Source organism: Diuraphis noxia, unplaced genomic scaffold, assembly GCF_037042655.1.
Source record: "Diuraphis noxia isolate RWA-SAM2 unplaced genomic scaffold, SU_Dnox_SAM2 contig0001, whole genome shotgun sequence".
Classification (NCBI taxonomy): domain Eukaryota; kingdom Metazoa; phylum Arthropoda; class Insecta; order Hemiptera; family Aphididae; genus Diuraphis; species Diuraphis noxia.
In genome coordinates this window covers 83,517,387-83,540,590 of record NW_028301711.1, presented here as the reverse complement: position 1 = coordinate 83,540,590, position 23,204 = coordinate 83,517,387, and the positions used below count along the sequence as shown (strand labels likewise).

Here is a 23,204-nt window from a genome sequence, read left to right as displayed (position 1 = left end):
TATCGATATTTATAGAAAAAAAAACTAAAAAAGTTTAAAAATAAAAATGTCAGTAAACAGCTCAAAACAAATCTAAATATTTTGAAAATTTTATCAAATATATAAAATGCCTGTATAAACATTCAGTAAAAATTTCAAGTATCTGCGGTCGTTTGTTTTAGAGTTACACCAAAATAAGGAAATCGCTAAAAGTGAAAATCCAATATTGTAAAAATTTAAATTTCAAATGCTCATAAAAATTTAATTTGAATTTCCGGTGGCCTTTTATTTGTGATAAAGATTGAAAAACTTGTAAGCAATATTGTATTAAATTTTGAAATCTTTGATTTAAAAAGAAAATTTTTTGAATTTTCGTGATTTTTACGTATTTTGTCAAAATTCAAACTTTGAATGCTTATAAAAAAAAATGGTGACTATGAATTTCTTTTATTTTTCAACTGCTATTGTAACAATATGCTAAGAGCCTTGTATTAAATTCTCAAGCTTTTCTGCCAAACAAATAAATTTTTATCGATATTAATTTAAAAAAAACTAATAATGATCGAAAATTTCAAATGCCTATGAATAGTTTAAATTAAGTCGAATTTTTTGAAAATTGCATGGTGGATAGAATGTACTTATATAAACATTCGGTGAAAATTACATGTATCTATGGTCATTCGTTTTAAAGGCACATCAAAAACCAAAATCGATTTTGTCGAAAAATGAGTGTGCGTAAAATTTGTTTTTCTCGATTATTTAGAAAAGTATTAAGATTTTTTTTACTTTTCACCCCCCCCCCTCCCTAAGTATCAACTAGATTCACTTTCTGATCGAACGAGGTACTGAAGTCAAAAATCGAAGCATTTTTACTGTCCCAAAACGTGATGACAGACACAAAAAAAAATAAATAAAAAATAAAAACACACATCATGGTAAAATCAATATATTCATCGCTCCGCTCAGAATCTAAAATGTAATATTAAAAATTATTTGCTTATAGTGTTTACTGGGAAATACGGAACTGCGTGTGCTGTGGACGTGTATACACGTTTTTATCAATTAAAATTATTTGAAACATCATAAAAGAATAAATTATATAACGCACTATAGATTTTTGAATTGTCTATCTAATGGAAGAAAAATCAAAAACCTATCACAATTAATGGTGTTACCCAAATTATTAGTTATGTACCTATATATTTTTAATAACATTTCAATACAACGGGCGGAAATTTAAAGAATTAGCCAATAGGAAATAATATGTATAGGTACTAAAAAGCATTTATTAAATAATAATGGTAGTACAAATTACAGATTTCGTTATTGGATAATAAACTATACTTATAAAAGGTGGGTGGTAATTATTTAAAAAATAACATTGAATTTTTTGTTTACTTGAAATTAGTCGACGACATGACCTTCAAACGAGTGATGGAGATGGCAGATATAGTGCGGTAATGGACCTCGCCAATTCTAATGGTTTGCAGTCAAATACGAATGATGAAGATGTAAGCACGGCTACAATTAAGGATATAAGTTTTTTACAAAGACCATTAAAACTCAACAGCCTGCAGTTGATGGAAATGCGCTTATGGCACGTAGTTACTTCAACACCCAAAACCAATGTTACAGTGTTGGCAGGCGTAAATCCTTTCACCCTGATGCTTTCTAATCGTGTGCACAATAATAACACAGGTTCTATAAAACCACTTGGCCTATGGTATCAAATTGTGAACTTCTTTAAAATTTAATTAAATCATTCCAAATATCCAATGTAAATATTCAGCATAGCTTTTTATATAATGCCTTCATAAAATGTTTCAAAATCCAACAGTAAAAACTATCAGAAATAAACAAATAATTGAGTATTTTATTTACCTTGTAGTAAGAATTTTCACAAACATCTATTAATTTTCTATACCATAACTAAACATAGGTGTCATTCCAATTATTTATTTTAATAATTATAATATTAAAGAATTAGAACTAAAAATAGAACATTTTTTTTTCATCTGTTATTAATTGACATTTCATGATATTTTTTTAAAATTATATTTTACGTAAGAAGTAACCTATTGCATGTATACCCATTTCATGTATAATGAATAATAAATTATGAAAAACTATTATTAATAGTATGCTATCTATTTATTTATGGCATTGGTCATAAAGAATTTAAGACGCTCGTCATCGGTTAGATATTACGCTTAATATTTGGCGTTTGTGATGCCGCTGTATTAATATTTTTTTTTTTTTATTGATTTTAAGCCTGGCTACTATGATTATTAGCTATTGTAGGGGTTAGTGATTACACACTTACCAACTGGTCAGAAATTTTTTTTCAAATATATTAGACTATATTCTATTATTGTTATTATTATTATTATTATTATTATTATTATTATTGTAATACATAATATAATAGATCAAAATCAAGATTATTATTTATCTGAACAGAAATTCAATAACAGTTAACTTATTTTACAGCTAAACAGTGTTTGTGACTTGCAGTATAGTTTTGTCTTGGTGTATGAATTAAGTAGATAACTTGGTAAATAATTGATATTATAGGTATGCATGTTATAAATGAGTCTTATTTTCATTAATAAATAGTAAGTGGGGCCTAATTTTAATATTTAGTTTCCTGTAGAGAAAATAGACCCAGTTGGTTATAGATATAATATGGTTATTAAAGGACTGTTGGGGAAATTTTGAGGAAATTTTACATCAGTAAGTATAATGTTATTTAAATGTGGATATTTAGAGGAGTCGCTCAAACAATATGACTATAAATTCATTATAATAATAATATCAAGCAAGTATTAGTGTATGTAGAAGAGTGTATCGTTAAATGACAAACATATGCATTATGGAAAAATAAACCTATAACTAAAATTAGTACAATAATAGCATGTTGTAATTTTTCAATTGATATTTACAGAAACATTATTATATATATAATTTTTCAGTTTTTTTTGTCTTCAATACTTTATCCGACCGAATTGGTAAAAATACGTATGCAAGAAACAAGCGATGACACACATTTTCAAGGTCAATCAGCAGATCAAGTTTTTAAAAACATCTGCAAATCTAAAGGGTTTAAAGGTCTATATCGTTTTATACTAATACCATTCGGTAAACAAAAAGAATACTATGATGCTGTAACTGCAATAGTGGCGGGATCTTTAGCCGGGATATGCTCATTATTAGCCATGTACTCAATCGATGTCATAAAAACCTGTATGCAGATGACAGTAAAAAGAGTAAATTCCAGATGATTCAAAATGTAATTCTAAGTAATGGTTCACAAGTATTGTACTCTGGTCTATTAACAACAATGATGAAAACTGTACCGGTCAGAGGAGTTTTGCTACTCACTGTAGAGTTGTACAAATCATTTTATCGAAAATATTTAACGGAAAATCCAAGTCTTCCATCAGTTTCCTATAAAAGGCTTTTTTCCATTTGTGATTTTGTATCTGGATGGACAGCTGGTTTGTTAAATTGTAGTTTAAATACTTGTATTTATTATTTATTATCATTTGTAGATACTACGATTGCATTTTATATATTATACATTATTATTCTTAGATATTATTTCTACATTAATTGGATATCCAATAGATACAGTAAAGATCGTACAACAATTAGTGAATAATAGTACTATAAAAAAAAACCGTTAGATATTTACATTCAAGATAAAGTGAGTGAAAAAAAATATTAAATAGAATATTAATAGTAGAACTAAACAAAATTTAATTTTTATAAAATGCAATAAGTACTTATAAAATATACAACAAATATTCCTTAATTACTGATAATAAATCTTCTATATTAAATAGTTCAAAGGATATTTTAGAGGAATGATGTTTCCGATCTTAAGCGTGGGTATTGAGAATTCGGTATTTTTTGGAACTTATGGTAACACGCTGAAATTAATCCAAATACAACGTGACAATCAAACAAGTAAGAATATTTATGTCAGGTTTTGCAATGATGCTGAACATTTACATAAGTATTGGCATTTGGATGTATTTTTATCGGGTTGTATTGCCGGTCTTTCTTTTGCATTGATAAACACACCAATAGAAGTTATAAAAACATTGTTACAAACAAGAAGTAAACATTCTAATACTATTCGCTTCCACAATGCCCATAAATAACAAGGTTTTAGATGTAACTTTGAAGCAAGAAAATGTGGAAAATTCAAAAAAAGCTTATCCATTAAAAACGACCCGTGCATTTAAATTAATGATCGAACTTTATAAGGTCAATAGTATACGTTCACTATATCGAGGAGGAACATTATTGTTTATTAGGTTTACTATATTAAATTATGAGAGTAAAATTCAAAAGAAAATATTTTTTTAATAGTATCATATTTTTTTAGAGATGTTCCTAGTATGGGAATTTATATGCTCTCTTATGAACATCTATGTAGTATGTTAGTAAAACTATCATGTTCTGAAACTAACATAGAGTGTATGCCAAAATATGTGCAAATTTTATCTGGAGGTGTAGCAGGTAAAACAAATAAAAATTTGAATAAATTATACTAAGAAGGACGTAACTAACAAAAATATTTAATGTATTGAATTTCATCTATGAAAATAATATATTATTATAATCAATTTTTGTATGATTTTATTTTAGGCGTACTAAGTTGGGTTATGGTGCTGCCATTTGACGTGATAAAATCCAAAATCATCACAGACAGCATCATTCAGCCATTGTATAAAGGTGCGTGGGACTGTGCAAAGAAAACGTACAATAATGGCGGCGCGATAAGTTTTTGGCGAGGATTTTGATTACTCTGTATACGGGCTTTTCCAGTTAATGAGATAGCGTTTGCCACATACGAAACGATTAAAAGCAGTTGTAGTGAAAGAGGAATAGAATTGACCAACTCGAGAAAAATACGGTTGAATCTAAGTGGATGTGATTTTATGAATAAAAAACAACACCCATCAATTGTGGCGGTCCTGGACGGATACCACAAATACGTATGCGATGGATCGGTTTTACACCGAAGGAAAAGAAAAAAAACACTTTTTGTTTAAGTCGCAGAAGTGCGGTGGTGTATATTTTATTTTGGATATTGTCGGTAGAAAAAAAAAAAAAGAACAAATCACAGATATAATAGTATGAGAGACGATACGCGCGAGGACGGTGATGGTGCGGTGGGTAGTTGTCACTCAAAACGCGGTCGTAAAACTGACTTGCTACAAGCCGGTTCGCGGTACCGGCGGTCGACATCTCCAGGCGCGCTTATCGCGTGTCGGTGTCGACCGCCGTCGATTGGCGGTTGACAGAGAGAATAGACGGCGCGGATTTCCGCGCACAGGCCGTTTGAATTCAAACGGCTATTACGCGGGACCGCGTCATACTCCCCCCCCCCAAACCGCCAACGACGGCGGTGTGCCAGCCAGTATCGGTGGTGCGGTGGTGTGGGTGTTGGAGTGTGGTTGTGGTGGACACCTTGTCCGCGGGCACGTTTTCCGGCTGATTACAGCGGACGTGACCCGGCGGTGTCTGGGGAGTGATTGCCGATGTCGGCTGTGGGCACTTTTCCGGGGTTCCGGCACGTGTTTCCGGCTGGTGATAGCGCACGTGGCCCCGGCGTGTCTACTGCCGCCGAGGTGACGCCGGGAGACTATGGAACGTGTTATCGAACACGGTCTCCATGTCTTCCTCGTCACCAAGGTGCGTGTCCGGCCCGTCCAACAGTTCCGCCTCCTCTTCCGCTGATATTTCCATATCAACGGGTTGTGAGAAGGCGGTGGTCGGTTGCTCCGTGGTCCCGGCTGTTCCGGCAGGTATCACTACCTCCGGTACCGTGGTCACGGTGCGGGCCGGGTAGTTGGTTGGGGGGGCCGTGATTGGTGCCGGTTTTTCCAGGCGGAACTGCTGGGACTCTTGTTGTTTTTTCGCCCGATGGTCCCGCAGGCGCTGCTGGTTCCGGCGTTGACGGGCGTTGAAGGCTGGTACGGGTGTTGACGTGGAGGTGACGGCAGTTGGCGTCTGCGTGGTTGGCGCGAGACGGCTGCCTACGTCGGCCGTTGGTTGTTTGGACAGCCGTGGTACGGGTACCGGGTGCTGCAGCAGCGGCCTGATTGGTCGTGAAGTTGTTGCCGGTCGTGACGTGGTTGTCGTTCGCGTCGTTGCCGGTACTGCCGCCCGTCGGGGGCTGCGTGACCTGTTTGGCCGTAGCACGGTTGTGGGAGCGCCGCTTGTTGCTCTCTTGAATACCTCGGTGCGGTCCTCCCACCACCGTGTGTATGCGGGCCACAACACCGGATCCCGCTGCAGCTGCGCCGTTGACATCCGCCGTACCCGTGCCGCCGTGGTGGTGTTGGTCGCCTCCTCCATGCTGGCCGCCTTCAGTAGTTGCTGGCTACGTTCCAGCAACTCGGCCGCTTGTTGGATGGCGGTTGGCGGTGTGGTCGGCCGTTGTTGGTCCATGGTAGGGCTGTTGTTCCGACTAAAATTTGTTAGATTTAGTTATGGGTTTGTTGGTGGGTGGGGTGGTGTAGGGTGGGGTTATGCTGTGATCGTCGCCTGTTTGAGACAGGACACGTGGATTTTGCGTGCGGGTTGTTGGTCCGTGAGGAACACGCCTTTGCCCACGCGTCTGTGTAACTTCACCGGTCCCCACCATTTCGGTGCGAAGCCGGCGTGAAATTTTTTGTGCGCGCTCGACAGGTGGTGTGCTTTGTAGTACACCATGTCACCGATTCGGTATTTTGTGTCCGTCTGGCCCCCTGTTACAGGTGGTACGTCCAGTACGGCACTTTCCCGTTTCGCTCTGTTCCTATCTGTGTGCTCTATCTGGTTGTCCGCTGTCCGAGTCAGTGCCCAGTCCCCGGGTCGCTTGCCCTCTCTGCCGAGGACAAGTACCGACGGTGGGTATCCTGTCTGGTCGTTGCGTCTATTCCTGATAGAGAACAGTATGGGGGCTAACTTGGTGTCCCAGGTGTTGTGGTTCCCGTCGATGAGTAGCGCGCGTAGACCTTTTTTTATTTCCTGGTTGCGGCGCTCGACTGGGTTGGCCCTCGGATGATATACCGGAGTTGTCCAGCCCTCGGCCCCCCATCGTTCGATTGCTTTGCACATGTCATTCGATACGAACTGTGGGCCGTTGTCGCTTAAACACACACGGGGATATCCGAAACGTGAAAAGAATTCTCTTTCAAGCGTTTCGGTTATTGTCTTCGTAGTGGCTGTCCCGAGCGGGTATGCTTCGGTCCATCTACTAAACAAATCCGTGGCAACCAGTAAATATTGTTTTCCCCTACTCGTACGCGGGTAGGGGCCCATGAGATCTATGCTGATTACCTCCCAGTGGTGTCGCGGTGTTCTGGCGGCGATCGGGTCATCTGCGCGCGCGTTCAGTGGTTTTGTACACGCGCAAATGTGGCACGACTTGACATACAGTCGGACGTCGTTTTTCTGGCCGTTCCAAAAAAAACGCTGTCTTACCGCCCTGTATGTTTCTTTCCAACCTGGGTGGTTTGCGAGGACGTGGTTGTGGTATATCCAAATCACCTTTTGTGCTTTGTCGTTTGGTACGACTACGGGTGTGTGTTCGCCCAGCTTTTTCCGCAGAAGGCCGTCGGTAAAAATGTATTGGCTATTCTTTCTCGTGGCGTTTCTGGTGCTGTGCGCCGGCTCGTCCGGTGTCCCGTTGTCCACTATGTCTCGTGTTTTGTGGTCGTTGGCCTGCCAAGTTGCGAGCATAGTGTGTGTGATGGTGTGGTCGTTGTTTGGTTTGTCCGGGTCCGTAGTGGCGAACAGATTGTCGGCCGGTGCGCTAGTAGTGGTGTTGTGTGGTGGTGTGGGTACCCCTACTAGTCGCTCCTCGAGGTGTTCCTCGTCTACCGGTGGCCCGGGTGCCGGGTTCCGTGATAGCATATCCGGCGCCTCGTTCTGTACGCCGGGTACATGCGTGGTGTGGTAGTCCAGGTTAGCCAGTTGTAGTGCCCACCTGGTTAACTTGGAGTTTGTGTTCTTTGCTCGGTGGAGCCACGTTAGTGCTGCGTTGTCCGTGTAAAGATCAAAACGGCGAGCTTCCAAATATGGTCTGAATTTGTCGATTGCCCAAATTATCGCGAGACACTCGCGTTCAACCGCGGCGTACCGTTTCTGTGTGTCACTAAACTTCCTGCTTGCGTAGGCGATTATCCGTCTTTCGTCCGGTCTGTCACCCCGTTGGAAAAGGACGGCACCTGCTCCTATTTCGCTAGCATCCGTTTGTAGGCAGAACGGTTTTCCGTAATCCGGTGTCGACAGTTTTGGCGAGTCGCACAAGGCGCGTTTTATTGTATCGAATGCCGCCTGTTCGGTCTCGCTCCATGACCATTTGGTACCCTGTTTGAGCCGGTCTGTTAGTGGCGCTACGGTGTCCGCGTAGTTGTCGACAAATTGGCTGTACCAGTTGCAGACACCCAGGAACTTCCGTAGGTCCCTAGCTTTGGTTGGTGTTGGGAACCGCATGATGCCTTCTAGTTTCTCCGGTTGTTTGTCTATGCCGTCGGAGGTGACTAGGTGTCCGAGAAATGATATTTCGGTAGATCCGAAACTGCATTTTTCGGTGTTGCATGTGTAGACGCTCCAGAACTTTGTCCAAGTGGCACTGGTGTTCGTCCGTAGTGTTTGAAAACACCACTATATCATCAAGATATACGCGGACGAACTCATCCAAGTACCCTCTCAGTACTTCGTTCATTAAACGTACAAAGGTCATGGGGCTGTTCTTAAGGCCAAAGGGAAGGACTCGGAATTGATACAGACCCCGACGCGTCCGGAATGCCGTGTATTTTCGAGCGTTTTGGTTAAGTGGTACTTGCCAGTATCCCGACTTAAGGTCCAAAATGCTAAATATTTTTGCGCCTCGCATTTGACGTATCAACGTATTGAGGTCCGGCATTGGGTAAGCGTCGGACTCAGTGACGTCATTGAGTCGTCTGTAGTCGATGCACAGTCGGGGCGATCCGTCTTTCTTTTTTGCTAAGACGACGGGTGCGGCCCATGGTGATGTGCTTTGCTCCACAAGTCCCTGTTTTTTTTCAACATCACCATATATTATTTTAAATTCTTCTGCAGCATTAGTACACAACTAACATACTGCACTCATAACATTATCTGCAAGTTCCATTGATATGGACAAATCTATATCTTCTTTTTGAAGTTGACGAGTTAAAGGCATACTTAATGAAAACACTTTCGCAAGAATGTGTATGGAAAGTAGAGGTTCTCCTTGTTTTAGAGAAAAAAGTATTCTGCTTGCTTTTGAAGATGTTTCTCTATCAATCTATGTTGAAATCGTTTCTAAAGAGTCAATTATTGAATCAAAAAGTTCTAAAAATACTATTATCGCTTCATGTCGTTCGACCCATCTTGTTGGGCATAACATTTTTAATTTAGTTTTTTTTGAATCCGGAGCAATTTTTTCCACAGAATTTTGCAAAACAGCCTGTCTTTTAGGCGTATTAAAATAACTACAAACTTTCTGAATAATTCCAACAGCATTACGAATTGATTTTACATCACATGCATCAGATATAGCTAAGTTTAATGAATGACTACAGCAGTGTATATATAAAGCTAATGGATAAGATTGTTTTATTATTGCTTGCACTCCATTGAATAGTTCACCATCAGTTAAGTGTCAAAAATATCATCAGTATACTCTGATTCTAACATTTCTATTGCAACTTGATTTTCATTATCATTAATGTTTTCTCTATTTTCAGAATCATTATCAAGTTCAGAAACACCAAATATCCTAAAATAAAGTTTATTTAAAATAATTACCAACTCAAAGCATATTTCTACAGCTAAAAAAAATAACTAAAAGCTTTAGCAAAATTAGAAGCATTATCAGATACAAGACGGGTTATTTTTGATTGAATATTAAATTCAACTAGAACTTGCTCTATTACTTCGGCCAGCTTATCATATGAATGACTTCCCATGATTCTTCTACATGCTAGTGCATTTGATTTCCGCTGCATAGTTTGTAGATGTATCCAATGTACTGTGAATCCTATAAATGCTCTAAAAATATATAGGTATTGTATGTTAAAAAATAATTCTTCTAATACCAGGTGGCAGATACAGAGAATCAGACATTGGTTAGTGCATACATGCATAGTTATTTTATAATATATAGTTATACAAAAACCTATTTTTAAGCTTATATATCCAACCTTTTGAAAGACGTCCAACAATCAGCAGTAACACATACATATTCTACACAATTTAACGTTTCAATAATTACTTCCTTCATATTAATAAAGCATGTGTCAACATCTCACATAAGTGTTCTGCGTGAAACTGGAGTCATGTTAACAACATCTTTGCAGTACTTGATAAATGCTGGATGCTCAATGAATGAAAAAGGCGAAACTATAGATACAATTAATTCTAAATTAGCTCGATTGAACATTTTAGATTCTGAACGGAGTGATGAATGTATTGATTTTACAATGATGTGTGTTTTTTTTGTTTTTGTGTCTGTGTACAGCATAACTAGTCGAAATAATGCTTAAATTTCCAATTTTGGGGGTGGCTTCTGATGTAAAAGTGAATATCCTTGATGCATTATAGAGGTCAAAAGTTAACATTTTCCAATAGTTTTCAAAAAAATCGAGAAATACAAAAAAAAAATTTTAGAAAAACGGGAATTTTTACGCAAAACCAGTTTTCGACCAAATCAATTTTTTTATATGGTTGTAATTCAAAAACTTATCACTGTAAATACTTGAAATTTTCACCAAATGTTTATGTTAGTGATTTCTATATATACAGTTTAATTTTCAAACATTTTTGACTTTTTTTGAGTTATTTATAGACCACTGAAATTTTCGATTTTTTGAGAATTTTTTTTTAAAGTGCCGGTAAAAAAATGTTGAATGACCAAAACTTGAAAATTTAATACAAGGTTCCTTATGAGTTGTTCTTATTGTAGCTAAAAAAAATTAAAAATCGTAATTAACATTTTTTTTTAATAAGCGTTTATAGTTCAAAATTTTACGAAATCTGTCGAAAACGCGAAAATTTGTAAGTAAGTTTGAAGTTGAAAAATCATAAAATTTTTTGCGTTTAAAACTAAAGATTAAAAATACAACACTAAGTTTTTTATTAGTTTTCCTTGAAGTAGCTATAGAGAAAAAAATAAAACTTCAATAATATCAGTGTACCTATCCATGTATATTGCAATTTACGACTTTATTACTTATTAGACTAAAGGTTAGGTTAGGTTGCCTCTGTTCGGGGAATAACAGTCACGCTAGAAACAAAGAATAATGAGAATTATCTTTCTACCGGCAGCACTGAAATTCCATCAGGTATTGCAAATCTGTACCCCATAAGAACCTATGTTAAACTGAAAAAGTGTCTCTTCTGGTTATTCTGTGGTAGAACAAACTTTGATTATCAATAAGATAAATGTCTTGGATAACGGTATCTAATAGCATTGATTAAATATATTGTATGATATAATATATATAATATATTTAATCAATGCTAATAGATAGTTAACTCATATTTTATCTATAGATGGTAGAACCAGCCCTTAGTAAATGTAGAAATTTGACAAGCACAGTCACTATTGTGCTGTTAGTTAATATTAGTGATTTTTACAAATAATACATTTTTTTAGTCAGCTATGTGCATCTTCCACTGCAATAATACTTTTATTACATGTTATTAACATGAGTCTTGACTAAAAGTTATTCATGCGTATCAAAAATAAACATGCCTAATATAAACTAAATTATAATCACAATAATTGTGAAAAACATAACTTACCCTCAAGTCATGAACCATAGATTTATTATACGCCAGCACTTGATATTCATTATATCATCCGCCTTATGTTTCATTCAATACAACTTTAAAACAGATTAAATATTCAAGTGATAACAAAACAAGTAATAACTTATTGTTGATGTACGTACACTCCAAAAGATTGGAAAATTAGGAGCATTACAATAGAATTATCTAGTGTTTGGAAAGAATAACGTTATTCATGAAAGCACATTCACACGTTCACGTTCATAGTTAGTGAATGATACGCGAACGTCACATGTTTTTTCAAATAGCACCTCCACCGGCTTCAACCTTAATGTTTTATCAAAACCGCCACTGGAATGAGGCACATACATATAGGCGTAATGCATGCGCAAGCATTGTCCACAGGGGAGCACATTAAAAAGGTATGAACCAATTACCCAAGATTCTCGACTTCTCGTACTAATGACTACTAACATATTAGTTAAATATTATATTGTAAATTGTATAAACCTACCTAACCCACCTATTTATTTAATTCGATACGCAAATATTAAAATAATCTAGTATAGTATAGATATCTGTGCATTTATCAGAAAAGCCAGAGGCCGCTTCCTACCCGCCTTCTATCGCGAGCACGCCAATGGGCAGACAGACAGACATTAGTACTAGTATTGTGTTATTAGTTTATGGTGTATACGGTATACCGCAGATTCATTCATTCACCGACACTCACTCACTATACTAAACTACTATAATACTGATAACGTTATAGGTAGGTTACCTAACCTCAGCTTGTAGCTTGTCGTATTTTCCCGTAATGTCGTATACATTTTGTTTTGAATTAAGTATATTTGAATGTATATTAGTTAGTTATATTTAATTGTGTATATACATATGTAACTTTTTCCGCCATGTAGTAACTTACATATTATGTCCGTGTAAAAATAAGGAACCTCAAATATAAGTAGCGCAATTTGTGTACTGACCTAAAATTTAAGCGGCGCAATTGGTGTACTGACCTAAAATTTAAGCGGTACAATTGGTGTACTGACCTAAAATTTAAGCGTGGCAATTGGTATACTGACCTAAAATACAAATATTGTTTTAGGCGCAACTAGTCCATGCTCATTTTGGCGTGGCCGTTTTGCCGTAGCCGTTTTTGCATGAAGCCATTTTGGCGTGAAGCCGTTTTGGCGTAAATGTCTCAGGTTATATTTTATAGTATAAAATAAAATAATTTATTATTTATTCAATAAAAAAATAAATAAATAATAATATTTGGGAAATGTTTTTTATTTATAATTTATTTTATAATTATAAGTATAACATTTATAACAGCTAATTCAAAGTCTAATGAAATTGATGTAGGATTTAACCCTGGACATAGATTTATTAACATTTGAAAAAGTTTTTCATACGTTTTTGTATATTTATCAGTAATGCATATATAATAGGGTGTACACCATTTAAATATTCGGTGAGTATGACATACACTTGAGTAAAAAGTGGGGGTGAAATTTTAAAAGTCCCATCTCCTAACCATGTCTTAGAGTTTCGTAGAGTATCCAAATATCAACGTCTTTCAAAGATTAAAATTCTTTCTGCCCCAGGTCCACTATCAGCTAATAAAAATTGTTCTTCATGCCCTTCAGAAGGTGAATACATTTTATACACTTCAGGTATTTCTAAAGTTATAAGATCCTTCGGTGCTTCAAGTACGGTTTGTATATAATTAATAGGGATAATAATTTAATCTATAATAATATTATTATGTTAATTATAAATAGTACTAATAAATATTCAATAAATCTCGAACTATCACAATTAATTTCCTTATAGAATGTATCATATTATCTTAAATAGCGAATTGTAAAATATTTTACTAGATAATTGTTTCGTACGTAAGATAGTTTGTACCTATATAATTAGGAAATATAATGATTATGTGCATAAAATTTTATGTGAGATAAGAAAGGTCCGATCAGTGGTTTTCGGTGACCGGCGAAATAAAGCAAAATAAAGTAAAAATAATATTAATAATAATTACGACTTATTTAATTTAATTTAAATTTCAACCTGAGCTACCGTATTCGATAATATTATCAATATCAATATTGAAATTTATATTAAATATATTAGTAGTAGATACCTATATATATTAGGTACTATATTAGAATTACACCTACTTTAGCTGCTTCTGATAATCCGGCCAGACATTAATTTATGACATTTGATGTGGATTCCGTGGTTTCATCTGCACATCGTTTTATACGGTTAACTCATAGGTTCTTAACCGGGGGTCAATAGATGGTAACTCGGGGGCCCACGGAGTAGCTGTGAATTTTTTTTAAATAACCCAAAAATAAATTTGTTTCGATAGCGTTTTTAAAATAACAATAATAATGTCTTGCCCGCATTTGGCCACTTGAAAAATAAGTGATCATCATCACTCATTGTTTCTTCATCGGCACGCTTTGACATCAAAAACTCTACCAACCAATCTAATACGACTGCGGTGTTCGTTTACGAAAGCTTATCCGAGAGCTGTATCCAGGGCAATGACATATTTGATTCCATTCGCTACTACCTATCTTTGTGAGTCTGGATTTTCCACAATGGTCATAATTAAAAATAAAGCAAGAAATCGATTGGACATTAATGATGATATGCGCGTTGCTCTGTCCAATACGGTCCCAGATTTCAAAGCAATATTGCAATCAAGACAACAGCAAGTGTCACTTTAAAAATGTTTATTATAGTTTTAGTAATTAGTAGTATTACGTATTAGATTAATCATTAAAAAATAATTAAAACAAAAATTTCATTTATTTATTTATATATTTATTTTGTTTTTTTTTTTTTTTTTTTTTTTGGGGGGGGGGGGGGGTCCGTGATTATATTTTATACTTTAAAGGGATCCATTGACCAGAAAAGGTTAAGAGCCTATGGGTTAACTGCTACTTCGATTTTTGGTGCTTCAGAATCATAAGTATCTTCATTTATTGATTTTATTATTTCAATATCGTCTACTGTTGTGTATACCTGAGCTTTGCATTCATTTTTATTTCGGCAACGCCAATAATGACGTTTCCCATCACTACTTAATGCATCAAATAAATACATATAACCATTGTTCACTAAAACATATCGTTCTTCCATGGATTCAATTACTTTTGACATTATAAATAAATATTAATTTAATAATTTAATAAAACTCATTACTTGTATAAAAGAATTAAATATATAGTGGGGTGATTGTAAACTAAATTTACAAGTTTTGTACATGGCCTTAAGGCCTATGGCTTATAGGATACATTTTTTTTTTTTGGTCTTTTAGAGTTAATATTGAGTTGCACATCAGAGGACTATAACTTGATTTCTACACTTAAAAAATTTCAATTATTTTATTAAATATAGCGGATTTACAATTGCCCCATCCATTTACATTTACCCCGATATTTTTGAGGCAAATGTAAATGAATACTTTAGTTTGTATTCATTGGATATGATAAAACACTGAGGCAATTATTCTTCAGTTCTCATAAATTTATTATTTTGCATTGCCAATTAATCATCATTCATTTTTACATTTGCCCCAATATCAATACTTGAGCTGGGGCAAATGAGAACCATTATAATTTTTACATCCATATACTGCAGGGGCAATTGGAAATGAAAAAAAAAACTTATGTTTTATATAAATGTGAGAAAAATGAACGATTCTTTATTTTTTAAGAAACCTTTTTATGTATTATATAACAGTTAATATAAAATTAAACAATTTATAAAATCAAAATAATATTAATATCACCTTTAAAAGTCATTTCAGTCAATAGGTAGGTACTTAAAAATATTTCAACGAGTCCTTATTTCATAGGTACCAACTTAGTTATATTATTGTACTTACAACAAAACAACCGTTAACAACTCTCAGCTTCAAGTAAAAATTCAAGTTGACCTAGATTTTTATTAGATAAAGCACATTTAAAAGGATTTGAATTATAAAGTGAATTATGAAAATCCAGTAAATTATTAAACTGTTTAATCATTTCAACAGTTTGAGAAGCTGTTCTAGATTGTAGTTGTTGAGTCATAATGCAAGTCTTCATAGCAGTGGCTAGGTACCATATGACTAAATAACTGCATTGCCAGTTTGCATGACATATTTTGGAATGGTCCGGTGTGTATATGAGCATCAGTTATATGCAGCAAAGAATGACTTGTAGAGCTTTTTTTGTCTTTTCCATGAGTATCCTTTAGATCTTTGACTAATACTTCTTTTCCATTGAATAAAAAATTATTTCTTAGATTCTTATTATAGCGATGATGGTGGTGATGATTTCAATACAATAAGATAGATCAGTTCAAAATAGTAAAAAAAAATAATAATGAAACTATTAATACAATTTTTAAAGTTTGTCATTTATCAGGATTAAAACATATATTTCTAATCATGTACACTGAGTATTGCTGTTACCCTACCAGTATCTAGTTCTTCCCCTGAACGAACGTTTTCAAAATTAAAATTAGTGAAAACCCGTTTAAGAAGCACTATGTCAAAAGATTGATTGGAAGCACTTATGATAATGACATATGAATTAGATATACAAATTGACACAGAATGTGTGATTAAATACTTAGCTTCCAATAGTTCATTTCTTGATAAGCTGCTTACTTAATTGTATAATTAATTATGTATATATTAATAACTCATTGTATTATATGCATAACTAAACAAGTATATTTTATGTGATAAACATAAAATAAATAATAGAGCTAATTAGATTTAAATAAATAGACAATAGTCTTGCAATTATAATATCTTATGATAATAATAATTTTATAACCCATGTGTAATCATGTAGAAACTCATATAAAATAATATTAAAACAAAAAATTGTGTGTAAAGTGTATTTTTATATCATATTAGAATTAGATGGCTGAAAAGTTCGGGTGGATGGGTAAAAAATATTAGATTTCACGAATCTATCGCTTCACAAAAAAATTCTGAGTTCGACGTCACTGCTACTCGGGGTATTACTTTTGATAACATAACAACCACATTATTTTGTTGATATGTTTTCTTCGTTCGAGTTATCTAAACGATTGTTTTTATTGACAAATTTATAACTCTACGACTTATCAATGAGTTTTTATTGTGTCTGTGGTTGCATTGCATACCTATACGTGTCCGAGAAAAAGCGCGAAAAAAATTTTGAACAAAATGTCAATTTGATCTAACGTACATACTCAGACTAAAAAACACTATTTTTAATATATGCCTTATTTAAAAAAAAATTAGCAAATGATAAAAATAATCCCGTTGTAGCTTAATTTTTTCGAAAAGTTAGGAAATGATTGCAAAAGCATGTGGTGTTAGTGTCGATATAGTGCAACGGATAACTTCTGAAGAGGCCATGTAATTTACATCTCCTCCAAAATCATACAAACGAATGAAATATGCAACTGATATTTATAATTCTGACGCAGATATTGTTCGAAGAACAGTATACGAATTTTATGATAAAGGTCAGTTTCCCACACAGATCACGAAAAGTTTTAACTGCGTATCAACAAAAAGTGAACAATTATTAAGGATCTAGGATTTCCATGTGGCGCATTCTAAAATCCTTACATTTCAAGTACAGGAAATTTTACGACGGGTGTCGTTTTCTTACGGAACGAAACGATATAGTTGCCTTGCATACCAAGTTTTTAAAGAAAATGCACGAAAAATAATAATATTCATCTGGTCGTATATCTAGACGAAACTTGGATAATTCAAAATCATTCATGTGGAACAATTTGGCAAAATTTGGAGAATACAGAAGGATTAAAAGTACCAACTAGCAAGGGCAGTAGAATTATAATTTGCCATGCTGGGTTGAGTGCATTTGGGTTTGTAAAATAAGCAAAATTAATATTCCTATGTAAATCAAGGGCAAATATTGATTGTCATACTCAAATGAACTCAACAGTTTTAAAAAAATGGTTCATTGAAATGATGCAAAACTTGGAAGGACCTTGTGTCATTGTAATAGACAACTGCCAATTACCATTCTCGTTTAAAATTGTCCTAAATAAAATGGCAGTAAAGCTACTTTTCAAAAGTGTCTTACAGAAAATGGTGTGGAATTCACTTCATTTGAAACACTCAGTGATATGCGAGAACGGGTAAAACTTTTAAAACCGAAAGACAAAAGATATGAATTTGATAAAATTACTTTGTAAATGGGACATGAAGTCATATGGCTACCCCCATATCGTTGTCAATACAACCCGATACAGTTAATATGGGCTTAAGTTAAAGGTGAAATCGTAAATAAAAACAACAGTTTTAAAATCACAGATGTTGAAAACTTGGCAAATATTGCCATAAAATCCGTTGCTGTAAGCAATTGGAAACGTTATGTTGATCATAGCGAACGTTTTCTAGATGAAGATTTCATTAAAGAAAGATTTAGGGACCAGATTTAAGAACCAATAGTTTTGACAACTGACCCGGAAGACAGCTGCGAAAGCGAGGATGACGGCGATGGACGATGCCGCGTATTGTGTGCAAGTTTGAGTAGCCGCGGAATACCGAAATTTCGCCACTGTGAGTGCCATTGCGGTGTCGCTAGTTTCATGAAACGTACTGTAAATGTATAAACAGTAGAAGAAGAAGCTGCTGCTTTTATAAACGTTATTATATTAAATTAGAAAACCATGAAAATCGTCTAATGAAGGGATTACATATCCCATCACTTCCTGGAAATCCCCGTCGGATATTTAAAAGAAGTTGGTGTAGAGATCATTTAACTTAATCCTATAATAACGTAACTTCCAAGCTAAGTGCTACTAATGGGTAACGCCTAATTCACTCAACCTCATATGTTTTTATTATTTTCATCTCACATATAATTATTGTTATTAAATGTATAGATTGTAAATTTCTTGTAAAAAAAAAAAAATAGATACATAAAAAAACTTTGTAATTCAATGTTTAAGGGAAATTTATTTATTAATTGACTTGAACAACAATTTTTTTTTATTATTATATTAATATAGTTATAAAAATGTATGCTAAAGTATTTTTAATTTTTCAAATGACTTCACTGCAAAATCTCGTCTGTCTCATGATATAATAAACTAGGTATAATGCACATTTTATGATACGCATACACTCCTTTTCCAACACCATTCACTATAACACTACAATAATGTGCTGGACTTTCGCCGTTTTTCATTGGTTGTATACATATATTAATGTGATTAGTACATTTTAATTTATTATATCAATGGTGTTATTGTCGATCGTGAACTAAAAAGTGTTGAATTATTTCATAATTCATATTGTAAAACGTAGAAAATGTTCAAATTGTTAAAAAAAATTTTGATAAAAACGAGATAATCGATTACCGCCAAAAGAGTTTAAAGTCACGATAATATGTGAACCAATGAGAAGTGGTGAAAGATCAGCGCCATATTTGCGCAACAAAAGACTGATATACAACTCTTGACATCATGCTTAGTTTATTATATTATCATGGTCCGTCTAAGCACAGATATAGATAATGAACTAGATTGCTAACTGAGATATAAATTGAGGTCAACAATTTATTAGACCACCATCTTTAGAAAGGGCACCAACAATGTTATATTATACTATAAAATATAAATAAAATGCCAGTTTCATGTTGTGCTTTTGGTTGTTCTCCTTGAGGTAGGCGAGACAAGGTGCAATTTTTTCCTACCTACTTATCTGATCGAATATATATAGTTCATATGTTGTAATAAATATTTAAGAATAATTACCTAAAATATATCAATAAATATTATTAATATATCATATTATGAAATTGTACCTACTCTGTGTTATTAACGTTTAGCTGCCCGTTGCAGCTTCCGGCTTCAAATCTTCCAATAACCGATAAGATCAGTTATCAATCTAGTATAGTATCGATATCTAAGCGTCTAGGCTTAAACATTTCATCAGAATCCTATTCTAATTCACACTTGAAAATGTATTACAATTTGGACGAGTAGATTCTTACAGATTTAATTTACGCAGTTAGGTACGTGTTGTCATGTCATCATTTAGATACATATTGATACTTTAACACAATTATCTCATGAAAAAAGGATTACACAACAAATTTCATACCAAACCAGAGATGCACAGGGAAATTATAAACATTTGGGTGCATAAACATTATTTTTGTGAAATTGGCAGATTCACATTATTGTTGTTATTGTAGCAATAGAGACCTTGCTACTAGTACCTACTTTGTTAGTCATTTAGGACAAGCTGAGGAAGAAGAAGAAGAAGAAGAAGAAGAAGAAGGTAGTAAATATGTAAGTAGATAAATATTAACTGTAGGTTATGTATAACTAACGAGGAAAATTAAACTATATTATATGTAAATGCAGTATATTTAATTAAGCTTTAGATAAATTGATATGTAATACATAGGAATGTACCGACAATATAATATTATCATTATAGCAGTGAACTAATATAAATATATATTAATGAAATAATGAATATTAGGTACTAAAATTCTAAGACGCATAACTAATATTTATTTATGTGAATTATACATTTTTAAACAAATTACAGTGATTATCTACAGAATACAGAATAAATTTTAAGATTATTTTAAATTAAAATACATATATGTAAGCCGCTATAAATAAGCAATATAATATATATGTTAGCGGCAATGTTGATATTTAGTCATTTTGTTGAATTATTAGTCAATACCTAATGACAATGACTTCCTATTTCAATAACAATATTTCTTATCCATTTTAAATACCCTCTGTATTAAGAAATAAGCATAATAAACATATTATACAACACTCAAAACATCCTTATGTAAGTTATTAGGATTTCCACCATTTTCTAAGATGTTTATTCTGTATTTATTTTGCCGAATTATCGTTGGTAAATGACAATATCTGAATTTACATAATTGCCGTTAACATAGTTCTTAACATTTAAAAGCATTTCCTCGTGGATACAAAAATACATAGTAATAATAAATATACATACATTTTTTATTAAAGTAAAGTTTGATAATAGTGTTATTTATTAGGTATGGGCAGTTTTAATAAACTCAACAAAGTTGTTAGGTAAATATAATAAATCGAAACAACTATGATTAAATCAGGCATATAACCAGGTTAGGTTATGTAATAGAAATGCCGTTTTTAAATTTTTTAGGATACTAACATTTTTTACTTCAAGATAAGCATTTAACAACTTAACAGTAATAGCCTACTCACTCATATTTTTCATCTGGATTATTGATTTGAATGCCATGCTTATTCCTACAACCTATTAAGTTTATGTAGGTATATAGAAGAGAGTGAGATAAGTTTACGATACTAGGTTTCAATTTTATTTAAGGTTAGGTTTTTAAAACTTGATTTTCAAACTCCTATTAAGATTTTTAGATATACCTACTAGGTATCTTGGTCCGTGTAACATACCAAGTACTACGCCTCATATGTGATTTTTATTGATACAAATATTGAACTATCACTTCTAAACATATGTTATTTGTTGGGTAGTTGGGTTATATACTCTCAAATGTCATTTTATAATTTTAAATTCTAATTCGACCTTTAATTTGGAGTGCGTAAACTTACCCCAATCTCCTTTACTAGAATTTATTTATCTCGTATCTGGTTATTGACTATTTTAGTATTTTACTGAACCGTATAAACAACTATGATTTTCGGTTCGATTATAATATAAACGTATTCTATATTTATTTTTTATTAAAATGTTTAATATTATTGTTATGTTAAAAAATAACTTATACGAATTACTAAATACAAGTTACCTATCAAATTATATTTTTGATAGCACAATGCATCTAGATAGTTAGCTATTATAGAGAAATTTGTTTAGACAAGTGATAAAAAAATTGGTATGTATTTATTTAATTTATTACCAGTTAATAATGTAATTTAAGAATTCAAGATCAAATCCTTTATGGACATCATAGAACTACGTATCATTTGATAATTATACACCTCGAAGGACGTTGGTTAATTTAACATAGGTACAATAGTTTTCTTTAGATTATGAGAGTATATAATAATCTGAAATATAAATATGATTAGTCTAAGATATTATTTAATATTTTAATAGCATTACAAATCCACATAACAACAAGTAGCTTTATTTTAACTAGTACTAAAATTATATTATGCTACAAAAATAAAATTCCAAACATATGGTGTATTGATAGCAAAGCCGACGCTCCTAAGCGATTTTTAAATAAAATATTTTTCAATGGTAAATTTTAAGCGCGAGGCATCTTGAATACACAAGACCCTGAACAAATGTCCCGCTTTGCCCCCTCCTTTAATGTCAGCCCTGTTGATATAGGTCATAATAATCAAAAAAATTGTAGAATAATGGTATAAATATTATTGTATCATAATATATCTAATTACATGTATGTTATTTGTTATAAATTGTGATGAAGTTAGAAAGTTAATAGGTTTATGCAATTCCAGTAAATTCCTGGTTGATAAAATACATACCCAACAGATACTTATATGTATAGATAGTAAAAATAAACCACGCTTGTGCAAAGTGGGTGGTATGTTTTATTATTATAAGTTAGACGATTAATGATTTCAAATATTTTTTGGTAATGTTATAATGGTGTAAAACGTTTAAAATTAATGGGAAAGAAATGAATTTTAAATTGGATAGTGGAGCTGAGATAAATACATTGTCAGAAATGGATTGTATAAATCTTGGTTTAAAAGAACTAATCAGAACGACAAGGGTTACATTAGAAGTATATGGTGGATTTAAGATGAAGCCCATAGGTGAGATTAAGACTGTGTTAACGTTAGGCGATAAGAATGTAGATACAGAATTCATTATAAATGATAAAGCTTATAATAGTAAATCAATAATTGGTCTTCCAATGCTGACAGAATTTAAGTTATTAAAAAATGTAGATTTGATTACAACAAAGAATGAGGAGTTTGGTAAAGATAATTAAGATCTATTAAGAGAAACATTGATGTTTTTGAAGGTATAGGTTGTTTCCCAGATGTTTGTAAACTGAAATTAAAATAAGGAGTGGTACCTAAAGCTAGTGTGGCAAGGAGAGTCCCAATCAAAATCAGAGATAGGTTGAAATTTAAATTAGATGAGCTTGTAAGAAAAGAAATAATAATTCCAATGGATGAATCTAGTGAATGGGTAAACAATTTAGTAGTAGTCCAAAAACAAGATTTATCGTTGAGAATTTGTCTAGACCCAAAAGAACTAAATAATGGTTTAGTAAGAGAACAGTTCACAGTACCAACATTAGAAGAGATTACCCCAAAATTGATTAATAAAAAATATTACAGTGTTCTTGACTTGAAAGATGGGTATTATCATATTAAACTAGATGAGAAATCAAGTA

The 23,204-nt window shown here is 33.4% G+C and overlaps 1 protein-coding gene and 1 pseudogene across 1 annotated transcript; one reads left to right on the top strand and one right to left on the bottom strand.

Moving 5' to 3' along the window:
* Positions 1–1,439: 1,439 nt before the first annotated feature.
* LOC107167729 (solute carrier family 25 member 48-like) lies at positions 1,440–4,924 on the top strand (annotated as a pseudogene).
* A 683-nt stretch (positions 4,925–5,607) lies between these two features.
* Positions 5,608–6,494, bottom strand: LOC149062131 (uncharacterized). Its single transcript, XM_089215227.1, has one exon. It carries the CDS (start codon positions 6,442–6,444, stop codon positions 5,608–5,610), a length of 837 nt encoding a protein of 278 aa, XP_089071353.1. The 5' UTR covers positions 6,445–6,494.
* Positions 6,495–23,204: the final 16,710 nt, after the last annotated feature.